A 27,908-nucleotide genomic window follows, 5' to 3' on the forward strand; every position below is an offset into this window, starting at 1 on the left:
CGGCCTGTGAATGCTCAACCGAAACACTGTGCGCATCACCCCATATCACGGTGCCTGACCAGTCACATGCTCGCCACGGTAAGCACTGGGAGTTGGCTCAGGTCTGAATTTGGAAAAATTACCCTGAACAAAACAATAAACACTACAAAAACAAACCGTGAAGCTAAAGGCTATGTGCCCTAAACAAAGTCAACTTTCCACAAAGACAGGTGGAAGAAAGGGCTACCTAAGTATGGTTCTCAAGCAGAGACAACGATAGACAGCTGTCCCTGATTGAGAACCTTTCCTGGCCAAAACATAGAAATACAAATAATAGAATATAGAATACCCACCCCAACTCACACCCTGACCAAACCAAAATAGAGACATAAACAGGATATCTAAGGTCAGGGTGTGACAGCCACAGAATGAATTGTGAGCAGGGCTTCCAAAAAGCTTTATATACCAGAGCTGCAAGAAAAGTTCTATATATTATTGAAACAATGTTGCGATTGTTTGTGAGAATGCCAACAGTTGAAAGGTTCCCGTGGGGGTTGACATGGAAGCCAAGAAGGGGAGTGAGGTGTGTGTGTGTTTTCTCAAACACACATGCATGTGGGGGTCTGGGAGAGGAAGTGTGTCCATCTGATGAATGGGCATGTGCCTGAAATCAATTTTATACACTAATTGTAGTCTCACCAGTTCATTTTCATTGACCGGTCAAAAAGTAACACCACAGGTGTACAAAAGTTAAATAAAACACCCAAAATGTAACAAAAATCATCAACATGTATTTTGCGTGCCCAGATGCCCTGCGTGGACAAAGTAATGGAACCTTATGACAATCAGATTAAATGAACTACATCTGTCAGAGAGAACGTGTAAATTGGTCCAATTCGACCGGAACACAACAGGAGAGTTAAATGACAGCGTCAATGGGGTAGGGACGTCCCAAGGATCCAAAATAGCACCGATCGGGAAGACTTGCACTGAAATCCAGATAATATGCGTTTCAGGGGCTGGAGTAGAGTGAGAGCTGAGTGGGCGACGACAAAACACATAACAAAAAGCCGCGCGCCATCTGCTGTTGATGTTGCTGCTTCTCCGTGCCGCGGCAGGGACCGGAGGTACCCCAGGGACCCTGGTGCCTCTTACCCCCCTGCGGATCTGAGAGCCAGGTCCCAGCGTGGAGCCCAGGTCCCCCAGAGACTGGCCCTTATCATCTCAACTTGAGAGGAAGGAGGAATCACAGAGAGAATACTAATGGACCTGCCATTGCACAGCGCAGCGCAACTTTGAACTGTGAAAATTTGGAAACAAGTGATGCATAATAGGGCTGCTCTTTTCTTCTTCTACACGTGCACTTTTCACTTAACTGTACTGCACAACGAGAATCTTAAAATGGGCATAATCTATCCCTATAAATAGTGTTTGTATGTTTTGCCCACACATTCCGCAACCTCAGTATCTCCACTCAAAAACGAATCAGACCAATATTAGTTGTAGCAATCCCTTTCTGCGCCCCCGTACATTGGAGGTTGTGTTATTATTAGGTTACATACCTATTCCCGTGTTTTATCAAGCATGTTAAAAATGACAGCTGTGTAGACCCGGAGCTCCCTGCCTGCGTGTTCCCAGCGACAATGACCAACGGTGACTGGGGGCACTGGGCATCAAAACAGCTGTGCAGTTGTTAACCAATGACAATCGGAAGAATCCTCTCGGAGTATAGATTCCCAAGCGGCCGTATTCAAACACAACCTACACATTATCAAACCATCGCAGTTGCAATGCAATGCCTGTCTGAACGCTTGGTTTCCCGTGAGCGAGGAGATGCGTACAAAGACGTGTGCCTGTAGGTCAACTTAACGAGGCTTTTGGAGTAACTTGTGGAATTTTAGACTTGCACGCATAACGATGCCTTATCTGACTAAATCGCTATTTTTATTCGTCTGTCTGGTGGTTACCGGGGAATGCCGTAATCACGGACACCGAGTACGGAGATGGACGGGTACCGTGGAGACGGCAAAGCATGGCACAGAGACAGCAAATCATGGCACGTAAGTTTGTACTCGATACTGCTCACCCAGGGGTGGTTCTGTGGTGTGCAGTGTTTCAAGATCCGTTGTCTTCTTCTTCATCATCATCATTGAAATTCACAAAACTTGATATGCAAAATTGGACATGGAAAAACGATCTAATAACTAATTATAAACGACAGAGGGGCGGTGAAAATCCAACAAGACCCAGACAGACAGTGGTAGAAGACACGCAACCTGGTCTCAGAGCATTTCGTATTATTCTGTATGTAAATCCGTGACTCTCCATTTAGTATGAAATGTTAAGTTTGGTGTGGTTACATAAGACAATGGTTACTTGGGGCAAAAACTATAATACGAATGTCTAGCTACACAAAGGTTGTGAGTTCAAATCTCGTCACGGACAACTATAGCATTTTAGCTAATTAGCACCTTTTCAACTACTTGCTACTTTTCAGCTACTTAGGATGTTAAATAACCTTTCTCCTAATCCTAACCTTAACCCTTTTAGCTAACTCTTCCCCCAACACTAACCTTAACCCATCATAAGTTTTGCAAATTAGTAACATACAATACGCTTTGCAATTTCGTAACATATTGTAGGTTTGTAAATTCGTAACATAAAACACGTATTGCTAATTATTAACATATAATACTAATTGTAATTCATAACATATCATACAAAATGGGTGATGGACATCCACAAATGATTACATTCTATACAAAACAGAACATATCATACTAAATGGAGTGTCTCTGATTTACATACAGGATAATGTGAAATGCTGTGAGAAAAGGTTGCAACACTAGACATTCAGTGAAGACCCTAGGTATAGCCTACTTGTTGTGCCCACTCATCAATTACAGTTTAGCGGCTGGCTGCCAGTGCCTTGAGGAAGATCAGCATGACCACGTGTCTCAAAGCCATCTGTCAAAGCCATCAGGGAGGGAAGCACAGTTATCTGGATGTCACCCAGTAGGGGTTGAGAACTGCAGCTACTGTTTTCATTTAATAAGGCAAAGCAACATGAATTTCCATTCCACTTTGATGTTATGTTATACCGAACGTCAAGGCATGAACGTGAACACGGGTCGCTGGTGTAAAAGGCAAACACCCTATGCATTGCGCAAATAGGGTTAGCCCACTTAGCGGCAATTGTAAAGTGGATCATATAGCGAGGAAAGCACGTCCCCTGTGCTTTGACTACTCAGATGATGGCCTCGCAGTCCGCCATCCCACTTCGGACACCAATGTAGCAAACTGGGCGGTAACTGGCTTGAAAGGCAAGCACCCTAAACATCACGCCAATAGGGTTAACACACTCGCTACAATATGAATAGGCTCAGAGAGACCAAAGTGAGATATTCTCCGCTCATTTAGAGTTTTATTTGATCTCATTCCAGATGTGCTTGTGTCGAGTTAGAAATGAATTATTCCGCCAGACAGTCGTTGTGACTTATTATGGTGTTGTCTTGTGTTGTCTTATACCAGCTCCTTGACAAAGAAGCCTCCGGATGTGACCAAAAATCGCAAGCTGAAGACAGAGCAGCTTCTGAAAGTAGATGATCATGATTTCACCATGAGGCCAGCATTCGGAGGTAGGGGGGATCACACACACACACACACACACACACACACACACACACACACACACACACACACACACACACACACACACTGGCCGAAGAATCCAGATATGCTCCTTGGATGGTTTTCAGGGGACCCCATTTATCTGTAAGATGTCATGTGAAACACCTTAAACATCTTTCACAAACTGCATGAATTTCCCATTCATGGTATTTACCTACCTTAGTTGAATGCATGGACTCTAAGTCGCTCTGGATAAGAGTGTCTGCTAAATGTAAAATGGTAATGCTTTTGTGCTAGTTGACTTCACTCAGTTACTGAGTTCAATGGTTTAGCTGTAAGCCCATTCACAGTACTGTAACAACTGCAGTCCAACATGACAGGTCAATTAAACACATTAGGTAAAGTGAGAGAACATGATCTCAACTTTTATCCTCCAATTACACACCTTCTCCTGCTTGTTAGAAAAGAAAAGCACAAAGTGAGGCTCTTACATCCTGTAAACTATAAATACTTTTGGATAGATACAAGTATACAATACCTGTGTATTGGTTAAACAATTAGATTTGCTGAGTTTTAAGCATTTCATATATTTAGAATGATTAGAACGGACATCTCCATTTAAGTCAATGATGCCATAATGGGTGGACTGATTCTATGCCCATTCTACTCTATTCTAATTCTATGGTTGTAAGCCTCTGTTTCGGTACCTCCAAATAACCAAATGTCTTACACCCAGCTACCACACTCTAAAACATCTGAAGAGGATTTTTAAAAGCCGTCTACTTAGTTTTCAGTTACATACTGTACTCTAGCTTGTTATAGCCTACTAACCTGACTCACCATGTTCTTTGTGCAGCAGCATATTGAGAACAATTCATGAGATGTTTCATGGATTTCCTATGAGTGAACCTAGAGATCATTTCTTAGTGCTTTGAGTAGCAACGCACAAGGATCTGTCTTTTTCAGCCACAGTGCAGATAGGGTACGGTTAGGTTTTGCGACCACCTAAACCCATGCTCTGTCTACCCTACCTGCACTGTGGCTGAAAAAGACAGATCCATGGGCGTTGCTACTCAAAGCACGAAGAAATTATCTCTGGGGAGTCAGCCCTGTTCCACTTCTTCTTTTTCTTCTTCGATATAATGGCGGTCCGCAAGCAAATATTATAGGTGCATGCCGCTACCTACTGTATTAGCTGTGTATCAGCCTACTATTCGGTAGTTTGAATTCATTACACTTTGTGAAAAAATTGCCCTACCAACTAACTCTGCACCCATTAAAACCTCACCACTATTCCACTACTTTGGCCCTATCTGATCCTACACCAGGCCATCAGCCTGGGAGGACAAGACATTATCATTCAAAACATCTTGTAACTGTGCTGCAGTAAAATATCATACACCCAAGTACTTCTATGCAGCTGCTACCTTAACATCAATCCTCTGTGATTTACATTCAATACCTGCGGTACAATTATCAACCATGGTCATGAACACCAAAAAAACAACCTTACTGAAGCACATGTTATTCCTATCACTCTCTATTGGCCTCAGCCTATTCACAGGGATCCTTTTAGGATTCCTCACCCTGGAGCCATCTTCCTCTACTACTCTCTTTACTGCCTCAATATACGACACCTTCTGCACTACTCTGATCCTGGCAACCTCAACATGCCTTTCTCTCAGCAGACACCTCTAATCTCCAGCACCAGGGGTACCCCTACAGTTCACACACAACTTTTCCCACTGATACTACACATTCCTTTGTCTCATGTCCTTCTGCACACTTCTCACATCTAGACATCTCCCTCCTACACACTGCTGCCACATGACCATAAGCTTGACACCTAAAACACTGTAATGGGTTCGGGACAAAAGCTCTCACGGGATAAGTGACACATTCTAAATTGATTTTATCTGGTAAAGACACTGCATCAAAACTCAGTTGTACAGAAAGTGTCTTCTCTGTTTCACCACGCTCTCCACCAGGTCTGCGTCACACCAAATGGTGGGTGTTACAGACACCGGGAATCTTCAACTTCAGTTGATCCTCCTCAACACTTAACGCCACTCCAGTTATCACTCTTTTTAACGGTGCTCTGCTCCAGAGAAGAAAGTATGGGATGTTATGGGATGCATTTTATCCATTGTTTTTGATGGCAGGCCACTCTGGTAGGCCCACAATATGATAAAACAGCCACAGTAGCCTACTTGGCCACTGTTAAAACTGTAATTTAAAGTGGGTACAGACTCAGTGTTCACAGTAAACTGGAAGTTGCACAGAATTTTCACAACGTTCAAGTTGGCACTCAGCAGAGCTGACATTTGCTCAGTGCCGAAAATAATTAGATGGAACATTGCTCCTGAACCCAGATCCTCTCAAGCTCTGTCAGGCTGGGTGGGGAGCGTCGCTGTGCAGCTATTATCAGGTCTCTCCAGAGATGTTCAATCGGGTTCAAGTCCGGGCTCAGGCTGGGCCACTCAAGGACATTCAGAGACTTGTCCCGAAGCCACTCCTGTGTTGTCTTAGCTGTGTGCTTAGAGTTGTTGTCCTGTTGGAAGGTGAACCTTCGCCCCAGTCTGAGATCCTGAGCGCGCTGGAGTAGGTTTTCATCAAGGGTCTCTCTGTACTTTGCTCTTCATCTATCCCCCTGATAAGTCTCCCAGTCCCTGCCACTGAAGAACATCCCTACAGCATGATACTGCTACCACCATGCTTCACTGTAGGGATGGTGCCAGGTCTCCTCCAGACGTGATGCTTGGCATTCAGGCCAAAGTGTTCAATCTTGGTATTATCAGACCAGAGAATCTTGTTTCTCATGGTTCGTGAGTGCTTTAGGTGCCTTTTGGCAAACTCCAAGTGGGCTGTCGTTCCTTTTATTTAGGAGTGGCTTCCGATTGGCCACTCTACCATAAAGGCCTGATTGGTGGAGTGCTGCAGGTTGTCCTTCTGGAAGGTTCTCCCAAAACTCTGGAGCTTTGTCAGGGTGACCATTGATTTCTTTGTCACCTCCCTGACCAAGGCCCTTCTCCCATGATTGCTCAGTTTAGCCGGGCGGCCAGCTCTAGGAAAAGTCTTGGTTCTAAACTTCTTTCATATAAAAATTATGGAGGCCACTGTGTTCTTGGGGACCTTCAATGTTGCAGACATTTTTTGGTACCCTTCCCCAGATCTGTGCCTTGACAAAATCCTACAGACAATTCCTTTGACATCATGGCTTGGTTTTTGCCCTGACATGCACTGTCAACTGCGGGACCTTATATAGACAGGTGTGTGCCTTTCCAATCAATTTAATTTACCACAAGTGGACTCCAATCAAGTTGTAGAAACATCTTAAGAATGATCATTTCCAGTCTCATAGCAAAGGCTCTGAATTCATATTCATAAGGTATTTCTGTTTTTATTTTTTATACATTTGCCAAAACAAATATTTAAAAAATGTTTTTGCTTTGTCATTATGGGGCATTGTGTTTAGATTGATTAAGATTTTTTATATATATACATATACATTTCAGAATAAGGCTGTAAAATAACAAAATGTGGAAACATGGAAATGTGTCTGAATACTTTCCGAATGTTATACCTTTCTTTATTTTAACAAAAAATATTGTTTAAATGCTTGATACAATAAGAGAGAGTGCATTTTAAGAAAATAAAGTGCATTTTGACAATAAACTGAATACCTGAATTACAACCAAAATTCCTGAACTCTATGTCCGTGCCAGTGAAATGTTTAATGTGCTAGAATTCAGTCAATATCTGATGGATTATACCATTTCAAAAGTTGGAGTATCTTCCTCCGTTCAACTGTTGCATTTATTGGAATTGTTAAAAAAAATGACCGTTGCTACTTTTGTGTGAAATCTAAGCAGACTTGTATTATTGGATGAGTTCAGATGAGACTTGTTCAGGGCCAGTCTTTGTGTTGACGTACATAAAGGTTTGCTTCGTTTGTTGCAACCGAGAAATCTACCAACTTTAACTTTAGGATTGTTTTCTTCGTGACAAAGGTAGCTTTTTTTAACAATGTTTGGAGATGCTGCATTTGAAAATGAGAAAAAATATGGAAGAGAGAGAAAGAGCATGAACAAGTTTTTTTTTCTTTTGATGTTTTCATCTCAACTTGTTTCTTGTTTGGAGCTGATCTGATGAAAGTAGGGGGGCTTGTACTGCAGGGGAATGAAGGGGAACATTGATCAGCAGGGGGTCACACACACATACACATGCTGTACACACACACACACACACACACACACACACACACACACACACACACACACACACACACACACACACACACACACACACACACACACACACACACACACACACACACACACACACACACACACACACACACACACACACACACACACACACACACACACACACACACACACACACACACACACACACACACACACACACACACACACACACACACCATTCAGCAGGGCATCACAGTGTCATGCAGAGCTGGAAATAGCCTGAGTACAATCATCCCCAACATCCCAACAGTGGGTACATGGATCTAATCACACTACAATGGAAACTGACTAACTCATACAGTTACAGTCTCCTCTCCTCTCCTTGAAGAGAAACATGTATGTGGAGTTACACAGGACTCGTACAGATGAACTAGTGGTGTATAACTTTCTGTATGCAAATGGCCCAGTAAAGGAGCTTTCCTTGGACCGGCTTGGCTTATTTTAGTCCCTCCATGCATTTTCAAAGTCTGTGCTTTGTGGGAAGTTTTAAAGTGAATGAATGTATGCATGTCTGAACACTGACTTGTAGGCTGCATGCAGTTTGTAGACTTACATTATGCATTTGCTTTGCCCTCTCCTAACAACGTTTTTTTCACTATTAAATTGTTTTCCACCACTTCTAGCTACATCTAGTTTCCCATACAGGAACCGAGCAAGCCCGACCCTGCTTAGCTTCAGAGGCAAACCAGTAGTAGTATGCAGGGTGCGATGTGGCTGGAATGAAAGTGGCAAGAATTGCAGCTGGATAAAAGGTAGCAAAAGCCATTGTCACGCCCTGACCTTAGAGATCCTGTTTATGTTTCTATTTTGGTTTGGTCAGGATGTGAGTTCTGGTGGGTATTCTATATTCTATTATTTGTATTTCTATGTATTGGCCGGGTTCTCAATCAGGGACAGCTGTCTATTGTTGTCTCTGATTGAGAACCATACTTAGGTAGGCCTTTTTCCATCTGTCTTTGTGGGAACTTGACTTTGTTTAGGGCACATAGCCTTTAGCTTCACGGTTTGTTTTTGTAGTGTTTATTGTTTTGTTCGGCGTCATTTTCCAAATAAAGAGAAAATGTACGCTCACCACGCTGCACCTTGGTCCTCTTCTTTTAATGTCCGTGACAGCCATGATAACGTAACCGAATATAGGGAAAATTGCAGGAAAAAGGGGGCCGTTTTATTTAATCGTGTTATTGTTTTACGTGCTCTTAACCAAATGTGTTTTTTTGTTGTTGTCGTTGCTTGTAACTTTAAATACTTTAAATAATATTGCTGCTACCATCTCTTATGACCAAAAATAACTTCTGGACATCAGAAGTGGCAGAAGCTTTTTTTCTTCTTTAACGAGTCCAACGAGCCTGACGTGAAGGACATACTGCTTTCCCGGGAACAGGCTCAAATCCCTGTAATTTGCGTGAAGACGGAGAAAAAGAGGATGGAGGTCAGGCTGCCTTCTGAGAATTCGTAGGCGATCGAACAAACCCCCACTGCCTTACGTTTTACTAGCTAACAAGCAGTCATTGAAAAATAAAATTGACGACCTACGAGGAAGATTAAACTACCAACGGGACATTACAAACTGTAATATCTTCTGCTTCACAGAGTCGTGGCTGAACAACGACATTATCAACATACAGCTGGCTGGTTATACGCTGTATCGGCAGGATAGAACAGCGGCGTCTGGTAAGACAAGGGGGGTGTGGACAATGCATATTTGTAAACAACAGCTGGTGCACAATATCTAAGGAAGTATCTCATGATAAGCTGTAAACCATCTACCTAGAGAATTTATCTGTATTTTTCGTAGCTGTCTACATACCACCACAGACCGATGCTGGCACTAAGACTGCACTCAATGAGATGATTCCGCCATAAGCAAACAGGAAAACGCTCATCCAGAGGCGGTGCTCCTAGTGGCCGGGGACTATAATGCAGGGAAACTTAAATCCGTTTTACCAAATATCTATCAGCATGTTAAATGTGCAACCAGAGGGAAAAGAACTCTAGACCACCTTTACTCCACACACCGAGATGTGTACAAAGCTCTCTCTCACCCTCCATTTGGCAAATCTGACCATAATTCTATCTTCCTGATTCCTGCTTACAAGCAAAAATTAAAGTAGGAAGCAACAGTGACTCGGTCAATAAAAAAGTGTTCAGATGAAGCAGATGCTAAGCTACAGGACTGTTTTTCTAGCACAGACTGGAATATGTTCCGGGATTCTTCCGATGGCATTGAGGAATACACCACATCAGTCACTGGCTTTATCAATAAGTGCATTGAGGACGTCGTCCCCACAGCGACTGTACGTACATACCCCAACCAGAAGCCATGGATTAAGGCAACATCTGCACTGAGCTAAAGGATAGAGCTGCCGCTTTCAAGGAGCGGAACTCTAACCCGGAAACTTATAAAAAATCCCGCTACGCCCTCAGACGAACCATCAAACATGCAAAGCATCAATCGTAAGATCGAATCGTACAACACCGGCTCTGACGCTCGTCCGTTGTGCCAGGGCTTGCAAACCATTACAGACTACAAAGGCAAGCACAGCCGAGAGCTGCCCGGTGACACGAGCCTACCAGATGAGCTAAACTAATTCTATACTCGCTTCGAGGCAAATAACACGGAAACATGCATGAGAGCACCAGCTGTTCCGGACAACTGTGTGATCACATTCTCTGCTACTGATGTGAGTAAGACCTTTAAACAGGTCAACAGTCCCAAGACAGATTACCAGGACGTGTTCTACGAGCATGCGCTAACTAACTGGGAAGTGTCTTCACTGACTTTTTCAACCTCTCACATGTCCGAGTTTGTAATACCAACATGTTTTAAGCAGACCACCATAGTCCCTGTGCCCAAGAACACTAAGGTAACCTCCCTAAATGACTACCGACCCGTAGCACTCACGTCTGTAGCCATGAAGTGCTTTGAAAGGTTGGTCATGGCTCACATCGACACCATTATCCCAGAAACCCTAGACCCACTCCAATTTGCATACCGCCCTAATAGATCCACAGATGATGCAATCTCTATTGCACTCCACACTGCCCTTTCCCACCTGGACAAAAGGAACACCTATGTGAGAATGCTGTTCATTGACTACAGCTCAGCATTCAACACCATAGTGCCCTCAAAGCTCATCACTAAGCTCAGGACCCAGGGACTAAACACCTCCGTCTGCAACTGGATTCTGGACCTCCTGACAGGCCGTCCCCAGGTGGTAAGGGTATGTAACAACACATCCACCACGCTGATCCTCAACACAGTGGCCCCTTAGGGGTGCGTACTCAGTCCCCTCCTGTACACCCTGTTCATCCATGACTGCACGACCAGGCACGACTCCAATACCATCATTCAGTTTGCCGATGACCCTACAGTGGTAGGCCTGATCACCGACAACGACGAGACACCCTATAGGGAGGAGGTCAGAGACCTGGCCGTGTGGTGCCAGGACAACAACCTCTCCCTCAACGTGATCACGACAAAGGAGATGATTGTGGACTACAGGAAAAGGAGGACCGACCACGTCCCCATTCTCATCGACGGGGCTTTAGTAGAGCAGGTTGAGCGCTTCAAGTTCCTTGGTGTCCACATCATCAGAGGAAGGCCCTAAAAGACTCCAGCCACACTGTTCTCCCTGCTACCGCAGAGAACAGAAGTTTAGGTCCAAGAGGCTTCTAAACAGCTTCTACCCCCAAGCCATAAGACTCCTGAACATATAATCAAATGGCTACCCAGACTATTTGCATTGCCCCCCCCGCTTTTACTTAGCTGCTACTCTGTTATTATATATGCATAGTCACTTTAATAACTCTACCTACATGTACATGTTACCTAATTTACCGTGACCAAACTGTTCCCCCGCACATTGACTCTGTACCTGTACCCCCGTATATAGTCTCGCTATTGTTATTTTACTGATACTCTTTAATTACCTGTTCCTTTTATTTCTTATTCTTATTCATATTTTTTTAAACTGCATTGTTGGTTAGGGGCTTGTAAGTAAGCATTTCACTGTATAGTCTGCACCTGTTGTGTTCGGTGCATGTGACTAATACAATTTGATTTGCTGCTACTGTGTACACAGATACATTACTCCTCTATGGCTGGAATATGGCTCTGCTATGACATTCATCTGCCAACTCGGAAATGTCTCGAACAGCAGTGGTCGCTAACATAATGCTGAACCACCCAAGTCGTATGCTATCCTGCATATGTGTGCCCTGTCATGTGTGTGTGTGTATTTTTGTGTGCATATTTGTGTGTCCTGTCCCATGTTTATAGTGTGTCCACTCCTTTGGGAGGAACGCTAGAGTAATCGCCACCCCCACTGGGATGTTTTTGATTAGCGACAAAATAATTTGTCGCCAAGGCTAAGCAATACTCACTGACGGCTGGCTTAACCCGTAGCCATCTGCTGTAGCCTTAACCCTAGCCTAGCCATCACATCTAGATTTGTATTAGCTGCTGTAGCTAGCTGCTAGCCTTAGTTTACCCTAGCCAGTGATACCTAGCTGGCGATGCTAACGATCATGAACAGATTAAACTGGCAGGGGATCCTCCTGCTGACCGTGTGGATTAGTACATAATGCACTAGGGACTTCTGCTGACAGCTGTTTACCATCCATAACACTGTCTCAACAGACAGACCAGATGTGCTGCCAGGCTGGCTCAGTTGGGCACTAAAGGACACAGACAGTACTGAGTAGTACTAAATACTTACAGTACTGAGTAGTACTAAGAGCATTACTGTAACATACATTATATTAGCAGTGACATCGTCTTTCTAAACAACAGTTTTGGGGTGATCAGTAGATTTTGTCTGAATCCCAAGTGGCACCTTGTTTCCTACATTATTTATTTGTTTATAGGGGACAATGCACATTAATCAACATCAATATTACAATAATCCAACATCCATGTAAATGTGCCGGGGTTAGCCAAAGCTCATTTGCACCTGTAGTCCCCAGGCAGGTAAGGGCCTCACAGCCACTATACAAATACTCACAAAAACAATACAAAATACAAATACATTACATCCAATAATATATCATTCTGTTGGGTTCTGAAAGTAGGAAATATACTTATTCATGTCACTGAGGGAGAGAGGGTAATGTATAACATTTACGTTATGTCAGGATATGTTATTGTTAGCCATCAGGGATCCTCTGGGAGGAGGAGACACAGTCTGGTACCAGTCACCATGACAGCCATGAGTTGGGGAGGAGTGAGCACTTTGGGGCAAAGGTCAGGTCATATGAAGTGAGGAAGAACCGATATCACTAAAGGTTCTGTCTAGCAACAGGGATGCATTGGCTGTTCAGATGTGTCGGAGGAGACTCAGCATAGGAGAAAGGGTTAAATACTAGTGCTCGTGTGAATATGTTTGATCCTTTGGGAAGAATAGACTTGGTTTAAGCTTTCACAGTGTCCGTCAAGTTCTTAATCTAATAATTAGAATCTAACAATTCTAACAATAACATTATCATCAAATGTTGTCTTGCATATGAGGAACCACAGATAACTCATGTGTACAGGTTTGGATAGATTTGAGCCATGTTTTCAATTTAAATTAAAAAATAATCAGTGCAGCTTCTCAAGTCCATGGGCATTGCATTCCAGTATATTGTAGCTCTAACAGAGAAGACAGATTGACCAATTTTACTGTGTGGAAAAGGGACAACAATCCCCTCTAGTTACTGCCCTTGTTATCCTGGAGGTGCTTTCCTTGAGCATGATATTTCGGCATAGGGGTGGAGGGGCAAGATCTAGCAGGATCTTAAAGACAAGGCTTGCATCAACATATTGCTTAAAGCTGTCAGTTCGCTGACAGTCAACCCAAAAAATTGTTAAAGGTGGTGGATTTGAATATATTTAAATCGCCTATGAAGATGATCTCCTTCTTTTGATCGTGTTCTTTAAGTATGGCATTTAGATGGTCATAAAACGAGATATCAGATGTTGGTGGTCGATATAATCCAATAATAGTGTGAGATATATGAGGGGAGAGGAAGACATTCAGCCCCATACATTCAAGGTCATTGGCATGTTTCCATATGATACGATTGCATTTAAAGTTAGATTTCATGTCCATAAGCAATTCACCCCCTCTGCACTCATTAAAGTCAGAAATAGGAGAAGATTTCTTCAGCCATGTCTCAGAGAAACAGAAAAAGATCGAGATTAGAGTCATTCAATAAATGTTCTACCTGTTCACTCTTAGAAATAATTCTAAGAATATTCAATTGACATCCCAATATTCCTCTAGGCTTGGAACGGGGGTCCCAGAGTATTTTGGCCTGATTAACGGTTTGAAAAGTTTCATGGTACATTGTTTTCTAATACCTGGCTTAAGGGAAATTAGATTCTGTCTCGAACGTGGGTTTTGTTTGGGACATGTATCAAGAGTTGGCATTAAAATGTAATTATCTGCAGATTGCTAATTCTTTTGAAAAGCCATGTTAGCGACAGAGGTTATGCTCACATACACAGATGTCCTTCTCTGAACCAGATAATATAGGCTACTCAATGCAAACATAATGCACTACTTGGGAATAGGGTACCATTTGGGATGTAGCCTGAAGACATGACCAGTTTGCAATGCATTTTTGCATGTCTGTAGGTCGACTTGACCTCAATTTTGCTCCACAAAGCACTAGAAGAGAGCAACATGAAGTCGTTTAACAGAAGTGCATGGAGTTTGCATAAAGACATCACTCCGGGATGTCTTTAAAAACCTTTGATATGCAATATGCTGCCAAGTTTTTTTTAAGGGGATTTGGAATATTATTTATAATATTGTATCAATATTATTCATTAGTTCATACTATTAAATAATTCAATACAAAATGACTCCAGCTTCTGACTGTAGACAGTATAATACTCCTTATAATGACATCTAGGCTGTTGCACTGTTACATTCACCACTTAGTTCAATGAGTTGAGATGTCAATGTAAATTGACTGTAAATCGCCATGTGTTGATTTATCGCAAGTTGTAAAAAGAGAACATTGCATTGATGACTACTATGCAGAAAGTCAGAAGCTATTGATCTCCTGGGTCTCTTTTAGGCCAAATGTCAGACCGAACTGGGACAAAGTTGGGGTAAATCGAACCAAGGTCAGAGTGACAGAATGCAGATACATACATACACACATGCGCACACACAAACAATAGGCATATTAATAGGCCTGGGGGTGTTTATTAGAACATGTACCAGCATTGTTTACCCAATGGACATTAATTTAATCCGATCACTGATGCCCCAGGATAGATAAGTAGATAAATGTAAACAAATGACCAACAGGTTGTAGGATGTGTTGCTGTGTGATATGCAGTAGTATCTAAAGTATGGCGGCGTGAAACCACAGTGCATGCAGCTCTAGATTTAGATTCAGATCTTTCCTCTGGCTAAATTTATGCAGTTTATCCACATTATGTTATGTTAATGTATGTGAATGAAACTTCTAGCACGTAGGTTAGTTATTGTCTATGCAAGTTATCCCAATTAACCAAAGCCTTTATTGCACCCAGTGATGCAAACAGAAATTGGAAATTGCATCATGTAATAGCAAATTAAAAAAAATCTATAATTGTTTCCACAGACAAGCTAATAACTATGCATCTTAAAAGGGAGCGGGGAGCCACTTTGATATCCAGTAAATGGCACCCTATTCTCTATATAGGGCACTGCATACTATATTCTAGTCTATATAATGCCCTATGGGTCCTGGTCAAAAGTAGGGCACTATGAAGGGAATGAGGCGCCATTTGGGATGCAACCCTCATCTTATTCTCAGCTCAGAGACTCTTGATTGAGAATCGAAGACAGATTCAGAAGCAAAACCGTGAAGACGTTCCGCATTAAAGTGATTTGAATCACAGACAATCAAAAAGCAGCTTGCAGGCCAATCCAAATCACAACCTCTTCTGAAATAACATGTCAGCTATGACTCCTAATAATGTCTTTGCTGGAGTGAATCTGTCTCCATACATGGTGCATTCTACAGAAGTGGTGCAAATTGTAGTCCCACCCCAAAATACTATATAAAAAAACAAAAAAACACTTAAGTCTCCAAATTTAGGACATTTATTTACATCATATATTTTATTTCAATCCAAGGCAATAACAAACATATTATAAAATTAACATTGTACATAATACAGTACATTGTTTATGCACTTATTTCTATTAAGATGTGTTTGAAAATAAAGCATTTCATGATTTTTTAACACTATTATTTCAATAGAACATCTTGTAGTTTACTTTTAGATTTTTAACAAATCTTTAAAAAAAAAACGCTGTCCCCTCCGTTGATGTCACTATCAAAACACACACATTGAAAGACTAGAATGAATGTGCCTTAAGCCACACCCATACAAATATCACCAGGTGATGGGATTGCACTCCTCTCCAGCATGGACACATGGTGAGTAGTCTGTTTGCAAATATTTTTGAGAAAATGAGTTAGCAAGTTGATAAATCTTCATGTATTTTTAAGTGTCACTACCAAACATCTAATATACGGGAACGGTATCGCCATTCTAAAGTTGAATGCACTGTGCTGTACCAACTGAACTACAGAGGACTACCATGTGGGGAGTGGACAAGTGCACACTTCAGGAAAAAATGGAGCCAGCAGTGGAGCCCAAACATTTACATATATTTGGCAGAAACATAGGTGTCTTTAATGTGCTATACTGTACTGTAATGTACTGTGTTCTTCTGTACTGTTTACTTGAGTTTCTTACAATTGAAGAAAGGGCCCATGGACACTTGATTGAGTGGTCTTGGTGTTGGGCCACTCAAGACCACATAAATTCGGTCTTTAATTACCTTTTACTGCAGTGGGTTAAATCAGGGTCGCACAGAGTGCTTCTTGGTAGTCTTAAGTCTTAAACAAAGTATAATAAGTATACACCTCACACACATGGTTATGGGCTTAAAAAAAGAAGACACCTGTACCATGTCAGAGATGTATATGTATTACATTTTGAGTTTGCATACAAATATTACACTTTATATACATCACAAAAGACTGAAATTTAACAAAACCATTTGACATAGAAACACCAGATATTCAGTCATTTGACCTCAGGAAAGGGGGACCTTGTCATGGCCTCAACTCACTGGGTCTGGATCTTGGGACCAATCCTAACTTCACTTTGTCGGGCAAAGACTCAACTTCAAAACTCAAAAGAACCGACAATGACAATTCTGTTTCCCCATTCTCGCCACCCTGTCTGCGTCGCATCAAACGACGAGCATCACATACACCGTAAATCTTTCCCCTCAGCTGGTCAACTTTTATATTTACTGCTACCCCAGTTATCACTCCTTTCATTTGTGCCCTTTTCTTGAGAATGAAACAATTAACTTTTCTTCCCCCCATTCGTTTTACTCCAAACGCATTCCACCTCTGACCAACAGAAACACAAACAATTATCACTGGACCACTTCTGGTTACCCTCACTGATTCCACATTACCCAACTCTTTTTTTCACCCACTGTGAAACCACAAATGGATCAGCCAAAAGGCAAGGGTCAACTTTTTCTAAAATAATTTGGAGAAGGGAAAGGTGAAAAAAATATACTTCTAACATTCAGAAGTCAACTAAAAACTAAAACTGTACTCCTTCAGTCATATTCATATTCTATTTAGATCCCTAAACAGGCTCAGGAACCTGGGAGAGGGAACCTCTTTATTCAGTATTCCCTGTAATAAGTTCTGTTTAGGGATCCAGGTGGCCGTTTTAATAATTGTTTATGTCTTGGGGTGGAAGCTGTTAAGGAGCCTTTTGAACCTAGACTTAGCGCTCTGGTGCCGCTTGCCGTGCGGTATCAGGGAGAACAGTCTATGACTTGGGTGACTGGAGTCTGACAAAAATTTTTTTTCCCTTTTTCTGACACAGCCGAGTATGTATGTCCTGGATGGCAGGAAGCTTGACCCCAGTGATGTACTGGGCCGTACGCACTACCCTCTGTAGCGTCTTACGGTCGGATTCCGAGCAGTCACCATACCAGGCGGTGATGCAACCGGTCAGGATTATCTCGATAGTGCAGCTGTAGAACTTTTTGAGGATCTGGGACCAGGCCAAATCTTTTCAGTCTCCTGAGGGGGAAAAGGTGTTGTCGTGCCCTCTTCACAACTGTCTTGGTGTGTTTGGACCATGAGTTTGTTGGTGATGTGGACACCAAAGAACTTAACTCTCAACCCGCTCCACTACAGCCCTGTCAATGTGAATGGGGGGGCGCTTTCAGCCATCCTTTTCCTGTAGTCCACGATCAACTCCTTTGTCTTGCTCATGTTGAGGGAGAGGCGGTTGTCCTGGCACCACACTCCAAGGCTTGAGAACCTGTTGTGCTTGAGAACCTGTCGAGCCAGCCGAGGCAAGGAAGCCTGACGAGCCAGCTGAGGCATCCCTGTTGCTTCAGCAGCGACACTTGGACCCAAAGTCACCAGTAAAAATATTATGATTCCCTGTTGTTTCCCCTTGGTGAGTTGTTATTCTGTAACGTATACACTGGGAGTCGGGAAGCAAGTACAGGGAGTGCATTTAATAATAAATGAAACAAAGCAAGAAACACAAGTAGCGTACAGAACACAGGAACAGAATCAGAGTCAACAACTGAGGAAATAACCAAGGGGAGTGACAGATATAGGGGAGGTAATCAGGAAGGTGATGGAGTCCAGGTGAGTGTCATGAGGCACAGGTGCGTGTAACGATGGTGGCAGGTGAGCATAATGATGAGACATCTGGCGACGTAGAGCACCGGGGAGTGGGAGTAAACGTGACAAAAACTGATTTAAGTTTGCCTACATTAAAGTCCCCGGCCGCTAGGAGTGCTGCATCTGGTTGAGCATTTTCTTGTTTGCTTATGGCCATATACAGCTCATTGAGGTCTTAGTGCCAGCATCGGTTTGTGGTGGTAAATAGATGGCTAAGGAAAATCTAAATGAAAACTCTCTTTGTAGATAGTGTGGTCTACAGCTTATCATGAGGTACTCTACCTGAGGCGAGCAATATCTCAAGACGTCCTTAATATTAGACATCTTGACATTGATCTTGTACTGGTATATAGCTCCATTCTTGTGTATTTTATTTAATTCCTCGTGTTACAATTTTATTTTTAATTTTTAAACACTGCATCGTTGGTAAGCGCTCGTAAGCAAGCATTTTATGATAGTCTACACCAGTTATATCGGCGCATATGACAGATTTGATTTGAATATAGGCCTTCGTCCTCTATTGAATTACACAGATTTAAGTGTTACTCACTGCTTGCCACTGTGGGTGGAACAGAGGTACTGCAAGGCCATTACATGAAAGACAGTACAGTCAGAGGTTTTCCGGGTACTTGCCCTACTTTTAGTACCAGAATGCAGTTGCGTAATTTGGCCAGCGGAATTTGTACTAAACCCCAACGTTTCCACTCACATTTACAGTACCAGTCAAAAGTTTGGACACACCAACTCATTCAAGGTTTTTCTTTCTTTATTTGTACTATTTTCTACATTGTTGAATAATAGTGAAGACATCAAACTATGAAATAACATGAAATCATTTAGTAACCAAAAAAGTGTTTTACAAATCAAAATATAATACCGTTCAAAAGCTTGGGGTCACTTAGAAATGTCCTTGTTTTTGAAAGATAAGCTCATTTTTTGTCCATTAAAATAACATCACATTGATCAGAAATACAATGTAGACACTAAATGTTGTAAATGACTATTGGAGCTGGAAACAGCTGATTTTTAATGGAATATCTACATAGGCGTAGAGAGGCCCATTATCAGCAACCATCACTCCTGTGTTCCAATGGCACGTTGTGTTAGCTAATCCATGTTTATCATTTTAAAAGGCTAATTGATAATTAGAAAACCCTTTTGCAATTATGTTAGCACAGCTGAAAACTGTTGTTCTGATTAAAGAAGCAATACAACTGGCCTTAGACTTGTTGAGTATCTGGAGCATCAGCATTTGTGGGTTCAATCACAGGCTCAAAATGTCCAGAAACAAAGACCTTTCTTCTGAAACTCGTCAGTCTAAACTTGTGAGAAAAGAAAGCTATTATATGCAAGAAATTGCCAAGAAACTAAAGCTTTCGTATAACACTGTGTCCTACTCCCTTCGCAGAACAGAGCAAACTAGCTTTAATCAGAATGGAAAGAGGAGTGGGAGGCCCCGGTGCACAACTGAGCAAGGGGACATGTACATTACAGTGTCTAGTTTGAGAAACAGATGCCTCACAAGTCCTCAACTGGCAGCTTCATTAAATAGTACCCACAAAACACCAGTCTCAACGTCAACATCAAAGAGACGACTCCGGGATGCTGGCCTTCTAGGCAGAGTTCCTCTGTCCAGTGTCTGTGTTCTTTTGCCCATCTTAACCTTTTCTTTTTATTGGCCAGTCGGATGGCTTTTTTTCTTTGCAACTCTGCCTATTAGTCCAGCATCCCAGAGTTGCCTGGGATGTCACTGTTGACGTAGAGTCAGGTAATGCAACGACAAAGCAATGATTTTGCTTTGAAGTTCAACGCAGATCATTCTCCTAATTGCCTGTGGGAGAATCCAGCTCAATCACTGTAACCAGGTATCACCATCTATGTGCCACCTGACATGCCATACTGTAGTTTGTAGGAAGAAAAGGAGAGTGATATGCACATCTTAAATTTAAGAATACCGGTGCTGGACTAAGAAATAATACTGAGATAAAGGAATGAGAGGCCTGCACAACGAATATTGCTTCTCCCCAGCGCTTTATTTCTGCACCCAAGTATACAAAAGTCTTCATCTTTTTGTACAAATATGTTTTTCTATGTGGTTTCTTTCATTTTGTTTTCCAGGCCCGGCTATTCCTGTTGGAGTGGACGTACAAGTGGAAAGCTTGGACAGCATCTCAGAAGTAGACATGGTGGGTTAAGGCTAACCGATTTTTGTACTACCAAGTTATGACACAAAAATGTCCAACTGCGCATTGTGGAAATAAACTTATAGTAAATTACCCACATCATTAACACTTATGCCATTTCTTCCTGAATCCAAATGGACACGTTCTGCTTGTATTTGTTTGTCCTGGTAAATCCCTTACGTAACAGACTAACATTTGGATTGTCTTTATTTACCATTGCAGATGGTCATCATAATGATGGGTACTCCCAACTGTTGCTAGTCATTACATGAGGGAGAGGGGTGAAATAGGGAGTGAGAGAGGGATGATCTCTACTTTAGGGGTTTTGTGAGGAGTTGGAGTACGCGGAGGGAGATGAGGAGTAGGAAGCGGTAAAAGCTGAGGAGGAGGTTTGAGTCTTTTTGTAGTGGAGCTCAACCCCAGAGGCATGAGAGGTTGCAGAGAAATCAAAGAGACTGCTTTGACCATTGACTTTCAGGCTACACTTAATTTCACCCCCAACAGGATTTCAACCCAAAGTGCTGTAAGCACTGACAGCTGGGTTGATTTCTATTTACATGTATAAACTGTAGCACTTTTCTCAAAGTCAAAGCTCCACATAGATTTGTGTAACTTACTCATTGGGATGATTACGATTGGGTATAGTTTTGCACAATCACTGGGCACTTTAATTTTGGATCATAAAGTTTCTAGACCATTCTATTGGTTCACTCACCCTGGGTACTGGGCAATGCATAACTTTCCGCTTCTCTGTTCCAACAGGACTTCACCATGACTCTGTACCTGAGACACTATTGGAAGGATGAGCGTCTGACCTTCACCAGCTCCACCAATAAGAGCATGACATTTGACGGGCGTCTGGTGAAGAAGATCTGGGTGCCAGATGTGTTCTTTGTCCACTCTAAGAGATCCTTCATCCATGACACCACCACAGACAACATCATGCTCAGGGTCTTTCCCGACGGACACGTCCTCTACAGCCTGAGGTGGGTCTGGTATGCTTTGGGGACTAGGGTTGAAAAATTCCGGTCACTTTTCCAAAATACCCATGATTTCTGGAATGAGAGATAAGCAGGAAATCCAGAATCCTGGAATTTCTGGAAACCTGGGCATTTTTGTAAAGTTACCGGAATTTCACAACCTTATGGTATGGATGGAATGGGATGGAGCAAAAGCCTTCACACACTGTGGCCTCCCCTGCTACAAAGTGATCGACTCCTAAAATTCTCAATACTGGGATTATGTATTTAGCTGTTGACATGTAAGAACGAAATGTCATCAGTTTAGAATGTTAATAGTATCCTAAATTTTAATATTAAAAATAACATGGTTCTGTGCAGGATGTATGATGACATCTAGACAAGAAGATTAATTTGCATTTTGCTTCTGTTTGTTAAGATTTGAAATGTGCTTCTGGCTGATAATTTGTTTTAAATCAGTTTTTGAAAACTAGGCCAAAATGTGAAGGTACTACTAAGTTTTTGGTTATGCCAGATTGTTCTATTATGCTTCCAAAAGTCATTCACCAGACATTGGATCCACAAATTGTGTTCTAATGGGTTGAGAACATGTTTATTGTTATTCATGAAAGTGGCCCTGTTTTTTCAGACCATCTACGAAACTTAGCAAAAAAAAGAAACGTCCCTTTTTCAGGACCCTGTCTTTCAAAGATCATTGTAAAAATCCAAATAACTCCACAGATCTTCATTGTAAAGGGGTAAACACTGTTTCCCATGCTTGTTCAATGAACCATGAACAATTAATGAACCTGTTGAACGGTCGTTAAGATACTAACATTTTACAGACAGTAGGCAATTAAGGACACAGTTATGAAAACTTAGGTCACTAAAGAGGCCTTTCTACTGACTCTGAAAAACACAAAAAGAAAGATGCCCAGGGTCTCTGCTCATCCGCGTGAACGTTCCTTAGGGATGCTGCAAGGAGACATGAGGACTGCAGATGTGGCCAGGGCAATAAATTGCAATGTCCGTACTGTGAGACGCCTAAGACAGCGCTACAGGGAGACAGGACGGACAGCTGATCGTCCTCGCAGTGGCAGACCATGTGTAACAGCACCTGCACAGGATCGGTACATCCAAACATCACACTTGCGGTACAGGAAAGCAACTGCCCGAGTTACACCAGGAACGCACAATCCCTCCATCAGTGCTCAGACTGTCCACAATAGGCTGAGAGAGGCTGGACTGAGGGCTTGTAGGCCTGTTGTAAGGTAGGTCCTCACCAGACATCAACGGGAACAACGTCACCTATGGGCACAAACTCACTGTCGCTGGACCAGACAGGACTGGCAAAAAGTGCTCTCCACTGACGGGTCGTGGTTTTGTCTCACCAGGGGTGATGGTCGGATTCACGTTTATCGTAGACGGAATGAGCGTTACAGTGAGGCCTGTACTCTTGAGCGGGATCAATTTGGTGGTGGAGAGTCCGTCATGGTCTGGGGCGGTGTGTAACAGTATCATCGGACTGAGCTTGGTGTTATTGCAGGCAATCTCAACGCTGTGCGTTACAGGGAAGACATCCTCCTCCCTCATGTGGTACCCTTCCTGCAAGCTCATCCTGACATGACCCTCCAGCATGACAATGCCACGAGCCATACTGCTCGTTCTGTGCATGATTTCCTGCAAGACAGGAATGTCAGTGTTCTGACATGGCCAGCGAAGAGTCCGGATCTCAATCCCATTGAGCATGTCTGGGACCGGAGGGTGAGGACTATGGCCATTCCCACCAGAAATGTCCAGGAACTTGCAGGTGCCTTGGTGGAAGAGTGGGGTAACATCTCACAACAAGAACTGGCAAATCTGGTGCAGTCCATGAGGAGATGCACTGCAGTACTTAATGCAGCTGGTGGCCACACCAGATACTGACTGCTACTTTTGAATTTGACCCCCCCCCTTTGTTCAGGGACACATTATTCCATTTCTGTTAGTCACGTCTGTGGAACTTGTTCAGTTTGTCTCAGTTGTTGAATCTTATGTTCATACAAATATTTACACATGTTAAGTTTGCTGAAAATAAACACAGTTGACAGTGAGAGGACGTTTATTTTTCTGCTGAGTTTACATAGTTATAATCAGTATTGAATTGGTTGTATGGAATAATAAGGACAACAGAAAGGACCAACTTCATTTGGTGTTGTAAATAGGTGATGGTGTATGTAGTGAGTCCGCACTCAAAAAATGTGATTTTCAAAGTCATGTCGTGCTATTTATTTATTACAAAAGGCAAAAAGAGAAAGTACCATACAACTTTGAAAATCTTGTGCTCGCATCCAATAACTTTTTTGAGTGCGGACCCTCTACAAGAATCTTATGTGTTGGAAACAGGCTCATAGGGGAATCTTAGGTTACTTGAAGTCACATCATGGATCTGTGTTGTCCTTACGGTACAGGGTGACAGTGACCGCAGCCTGTAACATGGACTTCAGCCGCTTTCCTCTGGACACCCAGACCTGCTCACTGGAGCTAGAGAGCTGTGAGTAACTGTCATCAACTACTATTAAGGCTGATACTGTCATAACTTCTGAATGAATCCTAACTTAGATAAACACACACACACACACAGAAATCTCCATTTGACATCAAGATTCTTCCCACTGGGCACAACATTTAGTATTTTTGACTAAATACACAAACAGAACAATATTATGGAGAATATATCTAATGTTTGTGCTCCCCAGATGCCTATACGGATGAGGATCTGATGCTGTACTGGAAGAGTGGGGATGAGTCCTTGAGTACGGACGACCGTATCTCCCTTTCTCAGTTCCTCATCCAGAAGTTCCACACCACCTCTCACCTGGCGTTCTACAGCAGCACAGGTACACTAAACTACATTACAGTGCAGTACAGTACAGTTAAGACGGCAGATCAATGTTACGGACAAATAGGGTAATTTTGGTTGAGCTAAAGGTATTGACTAAGATTAGGGATCACGATCAGTGGTCAATTAGGTATTGGCACAGGTATCAACCACACTACATGATTTGAGTTAAAAACTCCAATACACAGTCATTTAAGTCATCATCACAATATCCACATGGAGGGAATCATAAGCATTGACATTCCCATGATGATATTATTGACCCATACTTTCCTTTGGGTTTGTGTCCTCCTGTACAGGCTGGTACAATCGTCTGTACATCAACTTTACCCTGCGGAGACACATCTTCTTCTTCCTGCTTCAGACCTACTTCCCTGCCACCCTCATGGTCATGCTGTCCTGGGTGTCCTTCTGGATCGACCGCAGGGCCGTCCCAGCCCGCGTCTCGCTGGGTAAAATTATGGTGGTGCTACCAATAGCTCAGAAGTCTTACAGTTTGTCGTCTCTAGCGCTGCTTATTCCCCTCATTGTCAAATTTCCGGCATTTGGTGGTATTGTGTAAGTATCACAATGGTTTTCAGCGTCGAGCCTTGAACAATAAAGCCCTCTTTGTCAGACCTAATGAAGATATATTGGTGTTGTACGATTACAAGAAAGAATACATATTCTAAAATACTCAGATACTTATAGAAATGTCTGAACTCTATTCTGGTAGCCCCCATTCCATATATAGTTGAAGTCAGAAGTTTACATGCACTTTAGCCAAATACATTTAAACTCAGTTTTTCACAATCCCTGACATTTAATCCTAGTAAAAATTCCCTGTTTTAGGTCAGTTAGGATCACCACTTTATTTTAAGAATGTGAAATGTCAGAATAATAGAGAATTATTCATTTCAGCTCTTATTTCTTTCATCACATTCCCAGTGCGTCAGAAGTTTACATACACTCAATTAGTACTTGGTAACATTGCCTTTAAATTGTTTAATTTGGGTCAAACATTTCAGGTAGCTTTCCACAAGCTTCCCAAAATAATTTTGGCCCATTCCTCCTGACAGAGCTGGTGTAACTGAGTCAGGTTTGTAGGCTACCTTGCTCACACACTCTTTTTCAGTTCTGCCCACACCTTTTCTATAGGATTGAGGTCAGGGCTTTGTGATACCACTCCAAAACCTTGACTTTGTTGTCCTTGAACCATTTTGCTTCAACTTCTGAAGTATTCTTGGGGTCATTGTCCATTTGGAAGACCCATTTGCGACCAAGCTTTAACTTCCTGACTGATGTCTTGAGATGTTGCTTCAATATATCCACATAATTTTACTACCTCATGATGCTGTCTATTTTGGGAAGTGCACGGGTCCCTCCTGCAGCAAAGCACCCCCACAACATGATGCTGCCACTCCCATGCTTCACGGTTGGGATGGTGTTTTTCCGGCTTGCAAGCCTTCTCCTTTTTCCTCCAAACATAACGGTAGTCATTATGGCCAAACAGTTCTATTTTTGTTTCATCAGACCAGAGGACATTTCTCCAAAATGTACAATCTTGTACCCATGTGCAGTTGCAAACCGTAGTCTGGCTTTTTAATGGAGGTTTTTGGAGCATTGTTATGTTGATATAGGACTCATTTTACTGTGGATATTGATACTTTTGTAACCGTTTCCTCCAGCATCTTCAAGGTCCTTCGCTGTTGTTCTCGGTTTTATTTGCACATTTTGCACCAAAGTACGTTCATCTCTAGGAGACAGACTGCGTCTCCTTCCTGAGCGGTATGACGGCTGTGTGGTCCCATGGTGTTTATACTTGCGTACTATCATTTGTACAGATGAATGTGGTACCTTCAGGCATTTGTAAATTGCTCCCAAGGATGAAACAGACTTGTGAAGGTCTACAATTAGTTTCACTGAGGGCTTGGCTGATTTCTTTCGTTTTTCCCATGATGTTAATGAAAGAGGCACTGAGTTTGTAGGTAGGCCTTGAAATACATCCACAGGTACACCTACAATTGACTCAAATGATGTCAATTAGCCTATCAGAAGCTTCTAAAGCCATGTCATCATTTTCTGGAATTTTCCAAGCTGTTTAAAGTCACAGGCAACTTAGTGTATGTAAACTCCTGACCCACTGGAATTGTGATACAGTGAATTATAAGTGAAATAATCTGTCTGTAAACAATTGTTGGAAAAATTACTTGTGTCATGCACAAGTCCTAACCGTCTTGCAAAAACTATAGTTCGTTAACAAGAAATTTGTTGAGTGGTTGAAAAATTAGTTTTCATGACTCCAACCTAAGTATATGTACACTTCCAACACTAACTGTATATATTTCGAATCCAACAGATTTGAGCTTTTGCTATTTCCTTCTTTTTTCCACTGCAGGTATCACCACAGTGCTCACCATGTCCACCATCATTACTGGAGTGAACGCCTCCATGCCCAGAGTGTCCTACATCAAGGCTGTGGACATCTACCTGTGGGTCAGCTTTGTGTTTGTCTTCCTATCCGTGCTGGAGTACGCTGCTGTCAACTACCTGTCCACCATGCAGGACCGCAGGGAACGTAAGATGAGAGACGAGATAAGAGAAAGGGCCAGGTCACAGGTAATTAGATGCTACCATAGTACTGTGCATATAAGACCATTTTCAAAGAGTAACTGAATATCTCTTGTGAATACAGTTTGCTCTTAATTTCATGCAACTCGGTTGGACTGCGAGACACTGCTGACACATTTCTTCCTCTTCTTTCTTAGGGCCTAACTTAACACATGCTAACACATGAATGTTTGGTCAAATGTCTCATTGACATGCATGATTTAAAAAATGACAGGCATGCATCTCAAGTTAGTTTAGATCCATTTTTCCTGCCATAATCTCGGCCTTCCCCTTACCTTCTCTCCTTTCCTGCAGTCGCTGCCCTGCACCTGTGGCATGTCCCAGACCAGGACCATGATACTAGACGGGAACTACAGCGAGGCTGACACCAACAGCCTGGCCGGCTACACCTCGGGAACTATGGTGTCCGAGGAGGATGCGGAGATGCCACATGAGGTGATGAACGAGAAGCAGACTCCTGGGGAGCACATGGTGGTCCACCTGTCTGTCAGTAGCGAGTCCACAACCACCAAGAAGAAAGGTATCCGTGCCCTCAAAATTATCCAGAATACACATGCCATCGACAAGTACTCCAGGATGTTATTCCCTGGCTCCTATATCCTATTCAACTTCATCTACTGGTGTTCATACTGTATAGGAGCGTAGGGTCTACTGTATAGGTGCAGTATGGGCC

The 27,908-nt window shown here is 42.5% G+C and overlaps 1 protein-coding gene across 1 annotated transcript; it reads left to right on the top strand.

Moving 5' to 3' along the window:
- The first annotated feature begins 1,755 nt into the window (after positions 1-1,755).
- LOC135507354 (gamma-aminobutyric acid receptor subunit rho-2-like) lies at positions 1,756-27,880 on the top strand. Its single transcript, XM_064926912.1, has 9 exons — positions 1,756-2,039; positions 3,511-3,617; positions 20,721-20,788; positions 21,548-21,771; positions 24,195-24,277; positions 24,483-24,623; positions 24,925-25,077; positions 27,003-27,223; positions 27,530-27,880. Exons 1-9 carry the CDS (start codon positions 1,897-1,899, stop codon positions 27,878-27,880), a joined length of 1,491 nt encoding a protein of 496 aa, XP_064782984.1. The 5' UTR covers positions 1,756-1,896.
- Positions 27,881-27,908: the final 28 nt, after the last annotated feature.

Source organism: Oncorhynchus masou, chromosome 21, assembly GCF_036934945.1.
Source record: "Oncorhynchus masou masou isolate Uvic2021 chromosome 21, UVic_Omas_1.1, whole genome shotgun sequence".
NCBI classification, from domain to species: Eukaryota; Metazoa; Chordata; class Actinopteri; order Salmoniformes; family Salmonidae; genus Oncorhynchus; species Oncorhynchus masou.

What these genes read in the sequence shown, in the direction of transcription:
- LOC135507354 (XM_064926912.1), top strand. Translation starts at nt 1,897, where the DNA reads ATGCCTTATCTGACTAAATCGCTATTTTTATTCGTCTGTCTGGTGGTT. An exon ending in GAGACAGCAAATCATGGCAC is followed by an intron (nt 2,040 to 3,510) that starts GTAAGTTTGTAC and finishes GTCTTATACCAG; the next exon opens with CTCCTTGACAAAGAAGCCTC. An exon ending in GAGAAAGGGCCAGGTCACAG is followed by an intron (nt 27,224 to 27,529) that starts GTAATTAGATGC and finishes CCTTTCCTGCAG; the next exon opens with TCGCTGCCCTGCACCTGTGG.